Source organism: Rhinolophus hipposideros, assembly GCF_964194185.1.
Source record: "Rhinolophus hipposideros genome assembly, chromosome: 14".
In the NCBI taxonomy this organism is placed as follows: Eukaryota; Metazoa; Chordata; class Mammalia; order Chiroptera; family Rhinolophidae; genus Rhinolophus; species Rhinolophus hipposideros.
The window spans coordinates 5,377,094-5,395,072 of NC_138060.1; the positions used below are offsets into that span (position 1 = coordinate 5,377,094).

The 17,979-nt window shown below is 33.6% G+C and overlaps 1 protein-coding gene across 1 annotated transcript in view; it reads left to right on the plus strand.

Moving 5' to 3' along the window:
• TMF1 (TATA element modulatory factor 1) overlaps window positions 1–14,734 on the plus strand; it is a 30,854-nt gene extending 16,120 nt beyond the window's left edge. The window contains exons 10-17 of the mRNA XM_081071551.1: window positions 632–788; window positions 6,759–6,951; window positions 7,787–7,856; window positions 8,083–8,175; window positions 9,044–9,145; window positions 9,425–9,577; window positions 11,050–11,175; window positions 11,911–14,734. Coding sequence (XP_080927677.1) covers window positions 632–788; window positions 6,759–6,951; window positions 7,787–7,856; window positions 8,083–8,175; window positions 9,044–9,145; window positions 9,425–9,577; window positions 11,050–11,175; window positions 11,911–12,054 — 1,038 coding nt within the window. The 3' untranslated portion in view covers window positions 12,055–14,734. The remainder of the gene's footprint in view (window positions 1–631; window positions 789–6,758; window positions 6,952–7,786; window positions 7,857–8,082; window positions 8,176–9,043; window positions 9,146–9,424; window positions 9,578–11,049; window positions 11,176–11,910) is intronic.
• Window positions 14,735–17,979: the final 3,245 nt, after the last annotated feature.

Sequence of the window (17,979 nt, forward strand, 5' to 3'; positions counted from 1 at the left end):
AGTGGAATAATGTTCATAGAATTGAGAGGCTTGCTACTATACTTACCATTTGCTGTATTTTTGTGGCTTATGTTAATAAAGTCAGAGTTGGAACCTTAAAAATATATAAGAAAAACCCTAATTCTGTTTTATAGAAAATAATTTTATTATGATGGATTTGTTGTGTATTCAGTATTGTTTTTTCATTTGTAATAGATGATTTATTAATTATTATCAGTGTTTGATTACTATGAGGCAGATAATTAGTGGCCAGTTTTTATGTCACTACTCTTAATTTTCAGTCAATGAATATACATAGGAAAAGGGAGAGAAAATACAACTCAGATTGATCTGTTTTTGTAAATACTTAGAAATATTTGGATGAGGCAACTACAGGGAGGTTTGGATGATAGTCTTTTATTTTAAGTTGATCAAAAGGTGTCTTTGTGTTAGAAAATGCTTTGTAAAGAGGCACTTATTTAGATACTCTCTTATGGGGCTTAACTCTAAGGATTGAATAATTAGAAATAATTTAGTTTAAAAAGTAATTCTATCTTGGAGAAATAATTTTTTCCAGAAATCTCTCATAAAGTTTGTTTGCTAGTGTTTTTATTGGGGTCATCGGTAATGACTTATGAATTCCATGATTCAGAGGCTCCAGGAAGCAGAGAATCGAAACCAAGAACTGAGTCAAAATGTTTCATCAACAACGAGACCATTACTTCGACAGATAGAAAATTTGCAAGCAACTCTAGGGTCCCAGACATCTTCGTGGGAGAAGTTAGAGAAGAATCTTTCTGACAGGCTTGGTAACTGCTTTAATTCTTAAGCTCAGTGCAGAAACCCTTCCATCTTGGTTGTAGAATTAGGATAATGGTATGAAATTGAAATTCAGTTGATCTGATAGTTATGTTTTGCGTCTATCTTGTAGATTTTCACCTCTTCTCCTGTTTTACATTTATTTTCTAATATCTCAATTGACTCAAACCATTTGTTTTCCATAACAATGTATCAGATATTGTCTAAAATACTTTCATGTCATTTGTACTCTTTTTTAATTTTTTTTTTTGGGTGGGGTTGGAGAACAGGACTTTTTATTGGAGAACAGTGTGTACTTCCAGGACTTTTTTCCAAGTCAAGTTGTTGTCCTTTCAGTCTTAGTTGTGGAGGGTGCAGCTCAGCTCCAGGTCTAGTTGCCATTGCTAGTTGCAGGTGGCGCAGCCCACCATCCCTTGCGGGAATTGAGGAATCGAACTGGCAACCTTGTGGTTGAGAGGATGCGCTTCAACCAACTGAGCGATTTGGGAGCTCAGCGGCAGCTCAGCTCAAGGTGCCATGTTCAATCTTAGTTGCAGGGGGCGCTGCCCACCATCCCTTGCAGGACTCGAGGAATTGAACTGGCAACCTTGTGGTTGAGAGCCCACTGGCCCATGTGGGAATCGAACCGGCAGCCTTCCGAGTTAGGAGCATGGAGCTCTAACCACCTGAGCCACCAGGTGGCCCCTACTCATTTTTTTTTGTTTTTAATAAACTTTTTTTTTTTTTTAAATTGGGGAAGGGGAACAGGACTTTATTGGGGAAGTTTATTTAATGTGTACTTCCAGGAATTTTTCCAAGTCAAGTTGTTGTCCTTTTAACCTTAGTTGTGGAGGGTGCAGCTCAGCTTCAGGTCCAGTTGCCGTTGTTAGTTGCAGGGGACACATCCCACCATCCCTTGCGGGAGTAGAACTGGCAACCTTGTGGTTGAGAGGATGCTCTCCAAACAACTGAGCCATCCGGGAGGCAGCTCAACTCAAGGTTCCGTGTTCAATCTTAGTTGCAGGGGGCGGAGCCCACTATCCCTTGCGGGATTTGAGGAGTTGAACCGGCAACCTAGGGGTTGAGAGCCCACTGGCCCATGTGGGAATCGAACCGACAGCCTTTGGCATTAGGAGAATGGAGCTCGAACCGCCTGAGCCACCGGGCCAGCCCCTGTATTTTCAGGCTACTGGGCCGGACCCTGTATTCATTTCTAACAGAATACTCCACTCAATTTTGTCTTTGTCCATTGCTAAATCTGACCTTTTTCTAGCTTGTTTGAAATAGTGTAGGAAGTGGAGATTAGATATACTAGTCAGTGGCAAAATCCCTAGAGCAGAGATAGGTCCAAGGAGGATCAGGATCGAACCTAGTATTCAGATGCTTTACCATCTTAAGATTGCATATTCTTCTGCTTTACAGAAATACTCCACATTGCCCTTCTGTGCTGCTAATAAAAAGAAAATTATTCTTCCAAAACGTTTATTCAAGCACAGACAGATAGGATATGTATATATTAGATATTCTAGAAGCTAGCAAATTCATTAAAAATCCATGTGTCCATTCTATGCTTAAAACTAATTTGAGAGACATCATGGTGTAGTGATGAAAGCAGACCTGAGTGGGTGTCAGGAAACCTGGACTTAGGGCTCTTTTATTTTGTTTTGTTTTTTGTTTTGAATCATCCATCCGACCAGTTTGGAGGAGGTCACTAACCATTTCTGGGCTTCTCACTGTAAATTATGATGGGTGAGCTAGATAGTGGGTTTCAGACATTCTTCAGTAGATCCTTAGATGTGTCTTAGGGATAGCTGTCATGGTGAGAGGCAAGCTCTATAGATAAGTTGCTGGGCTCCTTCCAGGATGCTTTAATGAAAGTAGTGCCTCCTTTCCCTGTCTTTTTTTGATTTCCATGTAAGGTTTCTAGAAAAAGATTTCCCTACTTATAAAAGTCACTGAACTAGATGAACCTTCGTGTATTGCTTAATTTATATTAAATTTAAGTTTGTCATTTTATCTAGGACAACTTTTTGAGACCAGGTTGTTACGAAATTGTGAGACATCTGAAAATGACACCTTTTGAAATGGATATTTATTTAGCAATAAATGAAAGTTAGGAGCCATCATTTTTCTGGTTTTTAAACTGTAGTCTACATTGTTTCAGGAATATGTGGTATTGTGCTAGAATATCGACAAGGCCATAGGACAAACATACCCTATAATGCTTTTGATAGGAGCACAGATACAAGGTGTGATTAAAAAAATATGGTGAATGTTTAAATAAAAAAAAATCATCACAGTAAAAGACAAATTGCCATTAATCCTCCTCAAAATACTCCCCCTCGCTTTGAACACACTTATCCCATTGTTCTTGCCACTTTCTGAAGCAGTTCTGGAAGTCCTCTTTTTTGAGTGTCTTTAGTTGCGGTATTGTGGTTGCCTTGATGTCTGGAATCAGTTCAAAACATTTACCTTTCATGGTCATTTTGACTTTGGGGAAGAGCCAGAAGTCGCACGGTGCCAGATCCAGTGAATAAGGTGGATGAGGACTCACCATAATATTTTTATTTGACAGAAATTGCAGTACCAGAAGTGATGTGTGACATGGAGCCTTTCTTGTGATCGAAAAATATGGTGAATACTGCTGCCGAGTGCCATCCAACAAAAAAGCAGGGATCTTCAATTTGGGAAGTGGACTTAATAACAGTGTGTGACAAGTTTCAACTTGTTTGGCGCAATCAGTCGGGTGTGAGCTATGGTTGAGAGAAGGTGTGTTTTAAAGTGTATCGTAAATCATCCTCCATCATGACAACGCTCCATGTCACACGTGGCTTTTGGTATGGCAATTTCTATCAAATAAAAACATTACAGTGTATCCTCATCCACCTTATTCACTGGATCTGGCACCATGTGACTTCTGGCTCTTCCCCAAAGTCAAAATGACTCAAGACATCGAGGCAGCAACAACAGCACAACTAAAGACACTCAGGAAAGAGGACTTCCAGAACTGCTTCAGAAAGTGGCAAGAACGATGGGATCAGTGTGTTCGAAGCGAGGGCGAGTGTAGCGAGGGCGAGTGTTTTGAGGAGGATTAATTGCAATTTGTCTTTTACTGTGATAATTTTTTTTATTTAAACATTCACCTTATTGTTTGATCACACCTTGTACAGTATGGAACAGAATATAAAAGGTGTAATAGAGATATTATTAGGTCTACTTTGAAGGGGAAAAAGGAAAATTCTTGCCTTTGCTCAATCTCAATTTTATCCACAAATCTTTTCTGTAATTGAAAATTTTTATTGAGATAATTGTAGATTGACATGCAGTTATACGAAATAATACAGAGGCGTCCTATACACATTTTCTCCAGCATCTCCAAATGTTAACGTTTTGTAAAATTAGTATGATATCACAACCGGGGTATTGATATTGATACAGTCTACTTATTTTATTCAGATTTCCCCAGTTTTACTGGTACTCATTTGTGTGTGTTGTGTGTGTAACTGTGTGTATATTACATTCTATACAAGTTTGCCACTTGTGTGGGTTCATGTACCCATCACTACAGTCAAGATATTGAACAGTTTCAACATCACATCATTATAACCACACTTACCACCTTCAGGGCCCTCCCTTCCTGTCCCAAATCCCTGGCAACCACTAATCTGTCCTCTATTTCTAAAATTTTGGAATTTCAAAATACTGTACAAATAGAACTGTGTTAATATAATACGTGACATTTGAGGTTGGCTTTTTTGCTCACCTTAATTTCCTGGAGATTAATCCAAGTTATTGTGTGTGTCATTGATTTAGTCTTTTTATTGCTGAGTGTTCTTTCGTGGTATGTATGTACCGCGTTGTACCACGTTTTGTTTACCTGATGAAGGAAGTGTGGGCTGACTCTAGATTTTGTCTGTACAGATAAGCTACTATAAACATTCATTACAAGTTTTAGTGTGAGCATAAGTTTTCATTTCTCTGGATAAATACCCAAGTGTGCAATTGCTGGGTAGTTGCATGTTTAGTTTTTAAAGAAAATAACCAAACTGTTTTCCAAAGTGGCTGCATATATGAGAGTAATCCAGTTTCTCCACATCCTGGCCAGCATTTTATGTTGCCCCTGGTTTTTCTTTTAGTTATTTAGACAGGTGCATGGTGGTATCTCATTAGGATTTTGCTATGGATTTCCCTAATGACTAATGATGTTGAACATCATTTCATGTGCTTATTTTCTGTTTGCACATTCTCTTTGGTGAAATGTCTATTTAGGTCTTTTCCCCATTTTTCTAATCGGATTGTTTATATTTTCATTGTTGAGTTTGGAGACTTCTTTATATATTCTAGATAATAGTTTTAGCTAATGTGGTTTGCATTTATTTTTATCCAAGTCTGTAGCTTGTCTTTTCATCCTATTCACATAGAACAAAAGTTTAAAATTTTGAAGAAGTCCATTTGATCAATTTTCTTTTTTTCTTTTTTTTAAATTTTTCAATTATAGTAGACATTCAATATTATATTACTATGATGTACAGCATAGTGATTAGACATTTATATAACTTACGAAGTGATCCCCCGATAAGTCTTGCACCCACCTGGCACCTACAGTTATTAAAATATTGATTATATTCCCTATTCTATACTTTACTATTCCCTATGCTGTACTTTATATTTCCATGACTATTTTGTAACTGCCAATTTGTATTTCTTAATTCCTTCTTGTTTTTTTATCCAGCCCCACAACTTGCCTCCCATCTGGCAACCATCAGTTTGTTCTCTGTATTTGTAAGTTTTTGTTTTTTTTTTTTAAATTGGGGAGTACTGGGGAACAGTGCGTTTCTCCAGGACACATCAGCTCCAAGTAGTTGTTCTTCAACCTGTTTATCCATTGGTCTTTTGATTGGAGCATTTAATCCATTTACATTTAAAGTGATATTGATTGGTATGTAGTTATTTCTATTTTAGCGATTGTTTTTGGAGTTTTTCTCTCTTATTTTTTTGCTCTCTTGTTTATTGATGACTTTCTGTTGTGTTGTGTTTGGATTTCTTTCTCTTTATTTCTTGTATATCTTTTGTAGGTTTTTGGTTTGTGGTTACAATGTGCCTCATATATACCAAGCTGTGTTTATAGCAGCCTGTTTTAAGTTGATGGCTGCTTAAGTTCCAACACATTTTAAAACCACGACCATTTTGACTCACCCGCTCCTAATTTATGTTTTGTCATTGCTTATTTGTGTGTGTGTGTGTGTGTGTGTGTGCGCGCGCGCGTACGCACGCGCGCATCCCTTAAATTACTGTTGTAATTACATATGATCTTCCTACTTTTGCCTTTTAACCTTTGTACTAGCTTTAATGTTGGTCGACCCACTGCTTTTATTATGTGTTTGCTTTTGTCAGTGAGAATTTTTTTCTGTGATATTTTCTTATTCATATTTTTTATTTTTCTTCTTTTTAAAGAAGTTCCTTTGTCATTTCCTGTAATGCTGGTTTGGTGGTGATGAACTCCTTCAACTTTTTTCTTCCGGAAATAATCAATTTTTCTTTTCATGGCTCATGCTTTTGGTGTCAAACCTAAGTACTCATTCCCATCCCTAGATCCTGATTATTTCTCCTATTCTTTTCTTCGTAACATTTGGTTTTATACTTAACTTTATGATCCATTTTCATATATGGTGTGAAGTTTCGTTTGAGGGGCTTTTTTTGGCCTTTGGATATCTAATCGCTGCAGCACCATTTGTTGATCCACTGCGCTTTTAATATATAACTGCACTTTCAAATTAAAATATTTTGGGGAAAAATGATAAAGCAGGTACAAATTAAGATTGGTTCTTTTGTCTGTGTAGGCATTCCTGCCTTAGACAATAAGTAGTTACAGTTTTAAGTGTGGCTACTTGTATCACAAAAAGTTTGAGGTCAGCATCGACTTGATGTCTGGGCCTCTTGGTTATATGTATGTGTGATTTTCCTTTTTATGCTGCATTCAGGTGAATCTCAGACCTTGCTGGCATCAGCAGTTGAAAGAGAACGTGCGGCTGTAGAAGAACTCCTTGCCAACAAAATTCAAATGTCTTCCATGGAGTCACAGAATTCTCTCTTAAGACAGGAAAACAGTAGATTTCAGGCCCAGCTAGAATCAGAGAAAAACAGGCTCAGAAAACTGGAAGATGAAAATAATAGGTGAGCATATTCTAGAGTGTTAATTTTGGCGTTTCAAAGCATTTAAAAACATGTTCATTTTTAACTTCATAGCGCTAAAGAGAACTAAAAATATATCCTTCAGCGTTTAAAGTCAGAGTCATTAGTAATGGAATATTATAGCACAACAGTACTGGGATTTATTGAACCTCACGTGTGTTTTTGAAATTATGTGGCATGATCTGTATGTATTTGTATTTTCTAGGGAAAAGATTTATTGTTTTAATCAGACTTTTTAAAAATAAATCTGCAACCACAAAATAGTTTGAGATCACTCATTGGAGTTATTTTTATATTAAAAGGGTTTTAGCAGTGTTCTAATCTTTCTAAATAAATGTTCTGGTTCTTTGGAAATACAGGCTATAAAATCCATCTATCTGAAACTATATTAGGGCTGTGATTAGTGTGTTTTTACCCTCTGAGAAAAATTTCCTTGGAAATTTTACTTTTAAAAGAGTAGTCAGGTAAAAATGATGTATAAAGTAAAGTATCTGAACTTTTGCAAACATTTTCATAACACCCTATAACAAGCTTTTGTGGAATCTGAACCTATTATAGAATGGTTGTATTCAAAATTCTTTTTAGAAAGTCTCTTTTCAAATGAAGTCTTAACCCAAAACACCAATAAATAAAATGCACAAAAGTAAGTAGTTTGGCTTCTGAGTAAAACCGCAGTCATTGGGAGAACACAGTTGGAAAATCAGGCTGGTAATAAAAATGACTACTAAATAGGTAACTGGAGTTAATAAAGTAGTGAGGTTTTAATAGTCTATCCTATCATCTTTTTTGTTTTGTTTCATTCCCTCTGGTTTAATAGGTACCAGGTTGAATTAGAAAACCTAAAAGATGAATATGTAAGAACACTTGAAGAGACAAGAAAAGAAAAGGTATGTCTGTCAGTGTTTGCTCACCTCTTAGGTCTTCCATTAGAGAATGGTTAACGAACTAATGAGATGGCAAGATGAAATGGTGAGGTTATTGCTTTTGGAACTTGGTTTTTAGTAGTAAAACAAATAGGAGTATATATAATACTTTATGCTCCTAACTCTGAGATTGACTTATGATGGTGATTTAGTATTACAGGAATTGTCTAACTGTATCTCTCTCCATTAGACACTGTTGAGTAGTCAGTTAGAAATGGAGAAAATGAAAGTTGAACAAGAAAGGAAGAAAGCAATTTTTACTCAAGAAACAATAAAAGAAAAGGTATTGAATTTTGTCTTTTATTTTGTTTTTGGTGTAACCAGTTCGTAGCGGTTGTGATTAATCTTTGATTGTTTTGTAATTTTATTTATACCTTATAAGTACCATTTGTAATGTCTCAAATCTGTAGTGATACATTCTAGTAATGTAATCAGTATCCATCTCAGATAGATCCAAAGTAATTTGAGTGTATACAAACAAATCTGTGATTTCTAGGGTTTGAATTACAAAACTTGTTTTTAAATTAATGTCATGCTCTCATTGAAATTGGTGCTCCTCATTTGGCCCATAGGCCCATAGGCACTTTGGGAGTAAAACTGGTTCTTCACTTTCTTTCTGGTAGTTTTTCTAAAGTGAGTTTCCTATATTTAAAGGATTGGAGTATAATCAGTAGTTAGCATCATATATTAAAACTACCAATATGGACATTGAAATTACTGTTTGAATTTATTTTGAATAATAAAAAAATTTAAAAAATGATGGATAAGCTAGAAACACTATGGTTTGTGAAACTCATTAGTAATCTTACTCTAAAGAAATAGATTTTAATTGGTATTATGTTATAGAATATGAAGCAGTTCATATAATTGTTTCAACAAGAACATTCTCATTTCATTAAAAATAAACGAAATTATGTTGGTGCTGCATACACCAATCCTGAGATGATTTGACCAAGGCTATCTATGCTTTTAAATTACTAAATATTGTGCTTTGGATAAGAGTTCAGAAATTATATCTTTTTATGAAATAGCATTTTATGAGAAAATTAGAATGAGTCTTTGTTGTCATTCATCCTGGAAAAGTTTCTTGCTTTGTTTTATTTATCATTCTACTCTTTAATCTGAACTGAATTTTTTTCTTACTCCTTAAGGAACGGAAGCCATTTTCTGTTTCTAGCACTCCCACAATATCACGCTCGAGTTCAGTGAGTGGAGTTGAGATGGCAGGGCTACAAACATCTTTTCTGTCTCAGGTGATGTTTTATTTCGTACATGTACTTAGTTCTTAAACTGAATAATGATAAAGGGAATATGCAAATAGCGTTTGCCTGTCACCATGATCTTGCCATACAATTCATCTGAGTATTTGTGAAGGAGTACTAATTGCCCTGAGGAAATATAGATGATTTTCTACCTTTGCGAAAATCATAGACATTTTAAAGCAAGAATGGATAGAATGATTTTGTTTATACCTTGTAATGGAACACAATCTATAATAACTGAATAACTATGTGTTTTCTTTAATTAAATAGGATGAGCCTCATGATTACTCATTTGGGCCAATGTCTGTATCAGCAAATGGAAGTAATCTTTATGATGCCGTAAGGATGGGAGCAGGATCGAGTATTATTGAAAATCTACAGTCTCAGCTAAAACTCAAGGAAGGAGAAATTACTCATTTACAGGTATTAGAAAAATTAAATATGCTCTAAGTAAATGAATTTGTGATGCCCAATAAGTAACACTCTTTAGATCCACCTGAACTCTGAGCACATTGAGAAATAATCAAATAGTGGCATGTGAAGCCCCAAATATATCCCATATATTAATGATGAAGGCTAGTTGGGAGACATTAGCCAAGGATAAGAGCCTAATGAGCCTGCTAACTGATTGCACCAGAAACAGGGAGACTACTTAACTCTGTCCCAGGAAATGCTGGGCTGGAGTAGACCCCCATATGCTGCAGTCTACCTGGATAAGACTTACAGGCTGCTGGGAGCAGAGAGATCTTTGCAGGCAGCTTTTCCAAACATTCCGAAAGGGAAGTCGCTGGGCTGAGCATACACATTCCTCTTCCCAGATTTGCCACTTACACAGATAAGTTGCTCCAACTCCCCTATTAGGAGTGCAGAAGTGATGAGACAGGTTAGAACTGTAACACTGTCACCTGGAAGGAAACATCCAGAGTGTGAGGGAGCAGCCTCCCATTTTGTCTTTTTAAAAACAATGGAGTGAGAAATATTAACCTTTCTACCTGTTTCCATTGTTAAACTTGATACACTTAAAAGTAAAACGTTTCTGTTCCCATTGTATGACTTCAGTGAGTTGAAAATATTAATTACTCTATTAAAGAAGATATTCTTGAATTGGGAAATACAGATCAGAATAACCTTAATACTTGTTATGTGTATGTAGCCAGGTACGAAGGCCCAGATTAACTTACTTGGTAGTCACGAGTGTCTATCAATCTGATCTACACATTTTGAAGCTACATTAAACCATGTTTTTATTTCTCTGGGTTTTCATACTAATTTAGACTAATTGAAATACATGCTACTTCCTCAGAGAAAAACACAGGGTTGTATAGTTCAAACAGATGATTAAATTTCCTTTAGTTTTTAATTTCTCTTTCATGCCATGTTTCCCTGAAAATAAGACCTAGCCGGACAATCAGCTCTAATGAGACTTTTGGAGCAAAAATTAACATAAGACCCAGTATTACATTACATTATATTATATTATATTATATTATTATTATACTATACTAATATTATACTATACTATACGACCCGGTCTTATGTATAAGACCTGGTTTTTTATATTTATATCATATCATCATACCTGGTTTTATAGTAAAATAAGACTAAGTCTTATTTTAATTTTTGCTCCAAAAGACACATTAGAGCTGATTGTCCAGCTAGGTCTTATTTTCGAGGAAACATGGAAGTAAACCCTGTAAATGTAAATACCTGTGAGGAAAGTTGGAACTCTTTTTTTTTTTTTTTTTTGGCCACTATTTCCTTTTACTTAAGGAAGATCTACGTCATGTTGATATAGCTATTTCTTAAAAAATAACATACTAGATATATTTATATTAGTGGGAGCATTAAGCAAGATATATGTTTTATTTGAATCACTTTCTGGTAATGTTCCTCAGCTAGAAATTGGCAATCTAGAAAAAACACGTTCGATAATGGCTGAAGAGCTAGTTAAATTAACAAATCAAAATGATGAACTTGAAGAGAAAGTGAAGGAGATACCCAAACTTCGAACTCAGCTAAGAGTAAGTATTCTTCACTTAAGGATGAATCTAAGATATTTTAATCCAGTTACATTATATCTCATATAGTTAGTTTACATAAAATGCATATATATGTTAATGATTTCTTTGAAAATCAGAATATTAGTATTTGAGTAAAGAACTTTAAAGGTGAATCTTGTATCTTTCTTGTCACATTATATCTTCAAACTATTTTTCATAATGATGTTTAATCCCATATAGGAAAGCAACTAGCTTTTATTTGGCCAAGGTTCATTTACAATACTGCACTTTTGTATGATCTTAGTGCTATTTTTTCATTGACATTATATGTATCACAGTTAGCATGTATGGTATTAGTAGTCACTGTTAAGCCATATATGAGAATTTTCTTTTTTCTTTTTTATATTGGCTAAATGCCAGATAATACTTAAACCACAGTGAACCAAAGAGACTAAAATTTCATCAAATGTGCATAAATTAATGGTAAAAAACATTGATTAAACTATTTTGTGGGAAACTATAGATTTAATGGAGAGGTATGGTAAAATTGATAGCCATTTGGCTTGAGGTTTTTTTTTTTTAATTCTTTCACTTGCTATTTATTGCAACAGACTGGAGTGTGAGTTTAATTTTTATAAGAGCTGGCTATATACTTTTATTTAGATTGTAATGTGTTTATTGGTGATTCATAATATAAATATAATCAAGATATTCTGTGCAATTATTTTACAAATTGTAAACAAATATATTTTGTAGGATTTGGATCAAAGATACAACACGATTCTCCAGATGTACGGAGAAAAAGCAGAAGAGGCAGAAGAACTTCGATTAGATCTTGAAGATGTAAAAAATATGTATAAGACTCAAATAGATGAACTTTTAAGACAAAGGCTCAGTTAACTTCTGAAAATTACATTCCCATCAAACTGAATGTAAACATTTTAATAGCTAAATGCAGACTTTCAATAAATTCTCTAACAAAATTAAAAAGTAGAATTTACTGTAGATTAAAAAATTGAAAAAGGTTATTGTATATAGTAATATTTGCAGTTAAATTATTTTGTGCAATATTTGAATTTTATTTTTGAAACTCTTTAAAGATTTATTTTTTAAAGCATTTTTTCCCCTTGAATAGCAAAGAGATTTATTATTTTATCCTTATATCAATATGGTTAGGGAAGGAGAATGGTGTTCATATGTTGTATTACAGATAAATAATTGTATCTATAATTTATATGTGTTTGTATATATTGAGAACATTTAATGAATGATATTAACATATTGAAACTTTGGAATTTTTCACACTTAAATCTTCAACATTTCTAGTTACTACTCATGAAAATGGACAATAAGTGTTCAAGTAAAAAAAAAAATTACTAAATTTCTGGTTATGAAATTTTGAACTAATTCTTTTCTTTTAAAGTAGAAGTCACACTGACACTGAAATTTAAAGGGTGAATAATTTAAATTAAAAAATTTTTGTGGTCTGAACATTTATTTCACCCACATTCCACAATTAAGTCTATATAAATTTTATTTAACTTATCTGGAGAAAGCTGTAGATATTCAAAGTTATCTAGGTATGAGTGGATAAGGAAAAAATTTACTTATAATGATTTTGTGATAGTATCAGTAACAAGTGATTTTTTTAATCACCCTGTAAAATGAGTCAAAGTAATAAAATTATTAACCTAATTTTCTCTTTGAAAATTAATTCATATTTTGTAAAGCCTTATTTTTGGCACTTTAAAAATGAATGTTTGATATTACAGAAAATTCATAATAAAATTGAGAAATTGTCGGATTTAATTTAAATTTGGCATTTGCAGTTCTGTGTAATTTATCATTTTATTTTTTTCCTGAACCTTTAAACACAAAAATGGGGCAGAATAGCTTTAAAAACTAGCTATGCCTTTTTCCAAGTGTTATTTTTTTCAAAAGTTAACCTGGCTATGTTTTAGATTAGTAAAATATTATAAAACATGTTATCACTGAAAGTCATTTAGCTGCCTTTACTTGCAAATAAGCACTCTCATTTAATTTTTAGTTAAATTTTAAACACTAGAACTTCAGAGTGTACCTATAAGTAAGCCATTTGAAGAATTGAAATGTTTTTCGGGGCAATTCAAGTAACCTCATTTTTGTTCTTTTTGTATTCCATACAGTATTTCTGTCACTGGATCTCTGATGTGTAGCATTAATAAATATTCTTTCAGTGTAAGACAAATTCAAAAAATTAATTTTCTGTATTTTAGTGATTAAAAATCAGTATAATAGCTTTTTGTCACCTTATTTTTTTAATATTCAGGGGCTGACAGGGAATGACAAGACTGATAGCAATAAGAAATGTACAGAATTAGACAATTTAGGAAACTTAGGTTGCAAAATTCTGTCAAGTGTTTGAAACTAGAAGTTTAGGAATTATGAAATTGTTCTTTTAAAATATCCATTAGTAGGAAAAAAACTTTTAGTTGTGGAGAAAAGATTGCAATACAGCTCCTATACTTTATAATTCCATAATATTAAACATTCTCTTAATCCTTATTAACATTAATAAAATCAATTCAACTTAAAACTTGAAAGTGTTTTCAATTTATTTAAAAATGGCAAGCAGCTAATTTAGTCTCTGGCTGTATATACCATATGTTGTTCTTTATCCACAAATTAATAGCTGATATTCATACTGATCTTATCTTACTATAGACTTAGATCTCTCAATACATTTATAAGTTGAGAAGTGTACTGAATCAATTTCTTTAAAAACTCCACTAAGTAACAGAATACATATTAAATATTGGTTGCTATATTTTGCTTTGTTGTTAAAACCTCCATGTTCTAGTAAATTGTTTACATTGTAATGCATAAAAGAATAGTTTGCAGTTTGATGTTTTTATTCTTGAAAGAAAACAAAGATACTATAAATCAACACTTTCAAGAATATGAAAAAAGAGTAAGAGGTATGAACATTGTTTTATGTATAAACATCGAAGCACTGATGATAAACATCCTTGTAACTGTTGGGAACTAAATTGAGACCTCCATTTCTTTCTTTTCTTTGCCTCTTTTTTTGGAACTTCCAGCTTTACAGTGTTTAGCATATGGGAATGTATCAAATGTATCTATATTGTGGTTTAAGATAGTCTAAATATGGATAATTTCTGACCTAGGGAAACATTAATTTTTGTAGTTAAGTAAGTGAAAAAAATGTTCAGGAAAATTTTTTTCTTGTGATCCCTCAATTGGCATTTAATTTATTAATTGAAAATTTTATTCAAATGTTTATTAAAAGTATATGATTTATAGTATTTAGAAAGTAGCCACAAGAAAAAAGAAAATGACTGTAGGTATTTTATCTTGTTTTGCTACTATTTGTTTATGTTTAGTATGTATACATTTGTTCTAGGGTGTCATAATTTTTTTCATTTAAAAATTCTAATTTTCCTTATTCAGTTTTAAACTATATTTTGTGAAGGGGTGAAAGTATGATTTAAACTGCACATTGACATTATAAATATTTCAATTCTAAATAAAAGGTAATGTAAATAATAAGCATGGATCTGATTTGAATAAAGATTTAAAAACAGTAATAATGTATTTCATTTTTAACAATTTAAAGTGGTCAATACCAGTGAATGGAGATAGTATTATTTTATGAAGATAATATACCTTGTATAACTTTAGAATTCATATTTTAAGAAAATGAGGATAAGCCCAAATTTTTTATGAATTATAAAGATTATTAGTATTAAACCTAGTTTTTCTAATGCAGATGTATTTTTGGAAAACATAATTTTAAGATTTGCTTATTGTAATTGACTGGAAATTACTGTAAAGATGATTTGTGGCTTTTTAAAATCTGAAACGGTATGAAGATACTCTACTAAAATACTGAAGTACTTTTTAAAAAAAAAACAACACAACCGAAATGCTTCAGTAATCCACAACTGTGACTCAGAGAATTTACTCTTAGTGCTGTCCAGAATTTATTCACCATACTGCCCTATTCCCTAGTAAGCTAAATTTAATTTTAGAATCCTCAAATAATACTAAGAATGTAAGAGATGTGAATGAAAAAAGGTCTATGTAGAAAATCTGACAAGCTCTGCAGACTACTTGGCAGGCCCGACCAGCCCAGTGACCGAAAGGAACCTCATAGGGTGATCTGATCACAAATCCTAACTGGGTAAGGTCATGGTGGGTAGGTCATGCCCCAGGCCTATAGCATTCTTAGTAAAAGGTTTATCTTTGCCTTAAACAAGCCCTATCCATTGTTCTTTTCTTTTTAATTAAATTTATTGGGGTAATATTGGTTAATATACAAGTTTCTGGTGTACAACTCTAATACATTATATATTTCACTGTAATCTGTCACTATATATTTGACCCCCTTTACCCTCTTCATTTTCCCCCCACCCTCTTCCTCTCTGGTAACCACTATACTGTTACGTACGAGTTTGTTCATTTGTTTTCTGTTTTATATCCCACATGAGTGAAATCATATTACTGGCTATAAGGGAAATGTAAATCAAAACGACAATGAGATACCACCGTACAGCTGTTAGAATGGTTACTATCAATAAGACAAGAAATAAGTTTTGAAGAGGCTGTGGAGAAAAGAGAAGCCTCGTACACTGCTGGTTGGAATGGAAATTGGTGCAGTCTCTTTGGAAAACAGTATGGAGCTTCCTCAAAAAATAATATAATTACCATATGACCCAGCAATCCTTCTGAGTACCCAAAAAATTTGAAAACACTTATTCATAAAGACATATGTACCCCTGTGTTCACTGTAGCATTATTCACAATAGCCAAGACATGGAAACAACTTAAGTGTCGTTTGACAGATGATTAAAAAAGATGTACATGTATACAATGGGATACTACTCACCATAAAAAATGATAACCATTTGTGACATGGATGGATCTTGAGAGTATTGTGCTAAGTATCCTTTGTACTTGTGCATGTAGGTTAACATACCTTTAAAATGCCCGAGGACTCTTCAGCCCCTCACAGAAACAGCAGCTAAACTCTATCCTGTTGCCTGAATAACATCTCTATTTACTGTGAATGGTAAATGTTAACTGTCTTGCACCCACCAATGTTAAAGAAGTCTGTCTCCATTTTGCTTTATCCAATCCCAGAGATTTTACCCACCCCACTTTGATTTCTCCCACCCCTTACTCTACCACTAGTGTTTTTCATTTAACCTTTTCGTTTCTCCTTGGATTCTAAATGTATAAAATGAACTGCAAAACTGCCATTTACTCAGTTCATTGAGCTCATGCTTCTGGGCGTGCCCTCAGTTTGGCTCTAATATACTCTAATGAACTCTTAACAATATTTTTCTATAGGTTTGAATGTTCTTATGCTGACAGAGGTAACGGGAAGCTTTTCTGTTTGCTTGGTATTAAACTTTTCGCTTTTGGGCAGAGAATGGTAGAGGTGTTTTCAGTTTTACACAACACCGTGCCCATTTCTCTCTTTTGAAATTACAATCTTAATTTTTTTTTAAATACATACTTAACCATCTGTGGTCATGTTAATAGGAAACACAGTGGTTGCTTAGTTACCATTTAAGGAATTCATTTATATAAGATCATAGGCCATTATCTACTGTTCTGAAATCTAGAAAGCTCTGAAAACAAAAATTTTTAGTAAGTTTGCTGTCAAATCTGCTTTGTTAGTAAAGCATGACCTACACTGACATGGGGTTACTTACAGGCTTTTCTCAGTGTGAATACGCATACATTTTGCTGCAGAAATATTGCTTGAGATTATGGGGTGCTGACCCAGGACACATTTATGGTGTCAGATAATAAAGAGTGTACGTACTCTGTTTTAAAAAAAAATCAGGAACACATGGTCCCAAGGATTTGGTGAAAGGGCTTGTATACCTGCACTTCAACCTTTTGAAGTGGATACCATTATCACCTCCATTTTTAAAATGAAGAAAGGTTGAGTAACTTGCTCAAGGTCATATGGCAAGTAAATGGCAAAGCTGGGATTCTGATTTGTACAGTTTGGCTCCAGAGTCCACGCTCTGAACGACTACACAGTGCTGCTTCTCTTGTTTTCTGTAAAATCATAAGCATATAGATCAACTGTAGCATAACATCAACTTTAGTAAAAATTTATTGCTTAAAACGTTAATATCTTCAAATTATGGTTTAAAAAACTGGATATATCAGAACCAGTAAACTATATGCTTATAGTTCAGCATTTTGCCATCACTCTTTATGAGCTATCCAAAATGTCAATATAAGAGCAGCAAACTTACATTTAGCAAACTTGTAATACAATGTACAAATTGTGATTATACAAAACTTGAAATTTACACAAAAGAGAACAGATTATGAATCCCCATATACTCATCCACATACACTCTTTACCACTATTCAACAGTTCATGGCCCATTTTGTTTCGTTCATACTTGTGCCTCAACCCACACTGATTATTTTGAAGCAAATTTCAGACATGTTTCAATTATCATATTTGAGTATGGAATATCGCTGTAAAAAGTAACTATTTCATCAATTATTTGGTTACTTCCATTGTAATTTACATAGGAAAGAGGATAAATATTAATATAATTGATACTTTTATCAGTTTTCACAATAAGAGTGGGTTCCCTTTTATCATCAAAGATAAACAATGAGGTTTTTGGCTTGTGTATTTGGTAGATTTGTTGAATCTCTTTGAGTATAATACTTAAAACATATTTGTGTTTGAATCCATTACAGTTACCTTTATTGATGCTTGAAATTATCTTTGGCCAGAGGGAGCCTTCTCAAATCGGTTCCTGAGTCTTTCTGATATGACCTTCA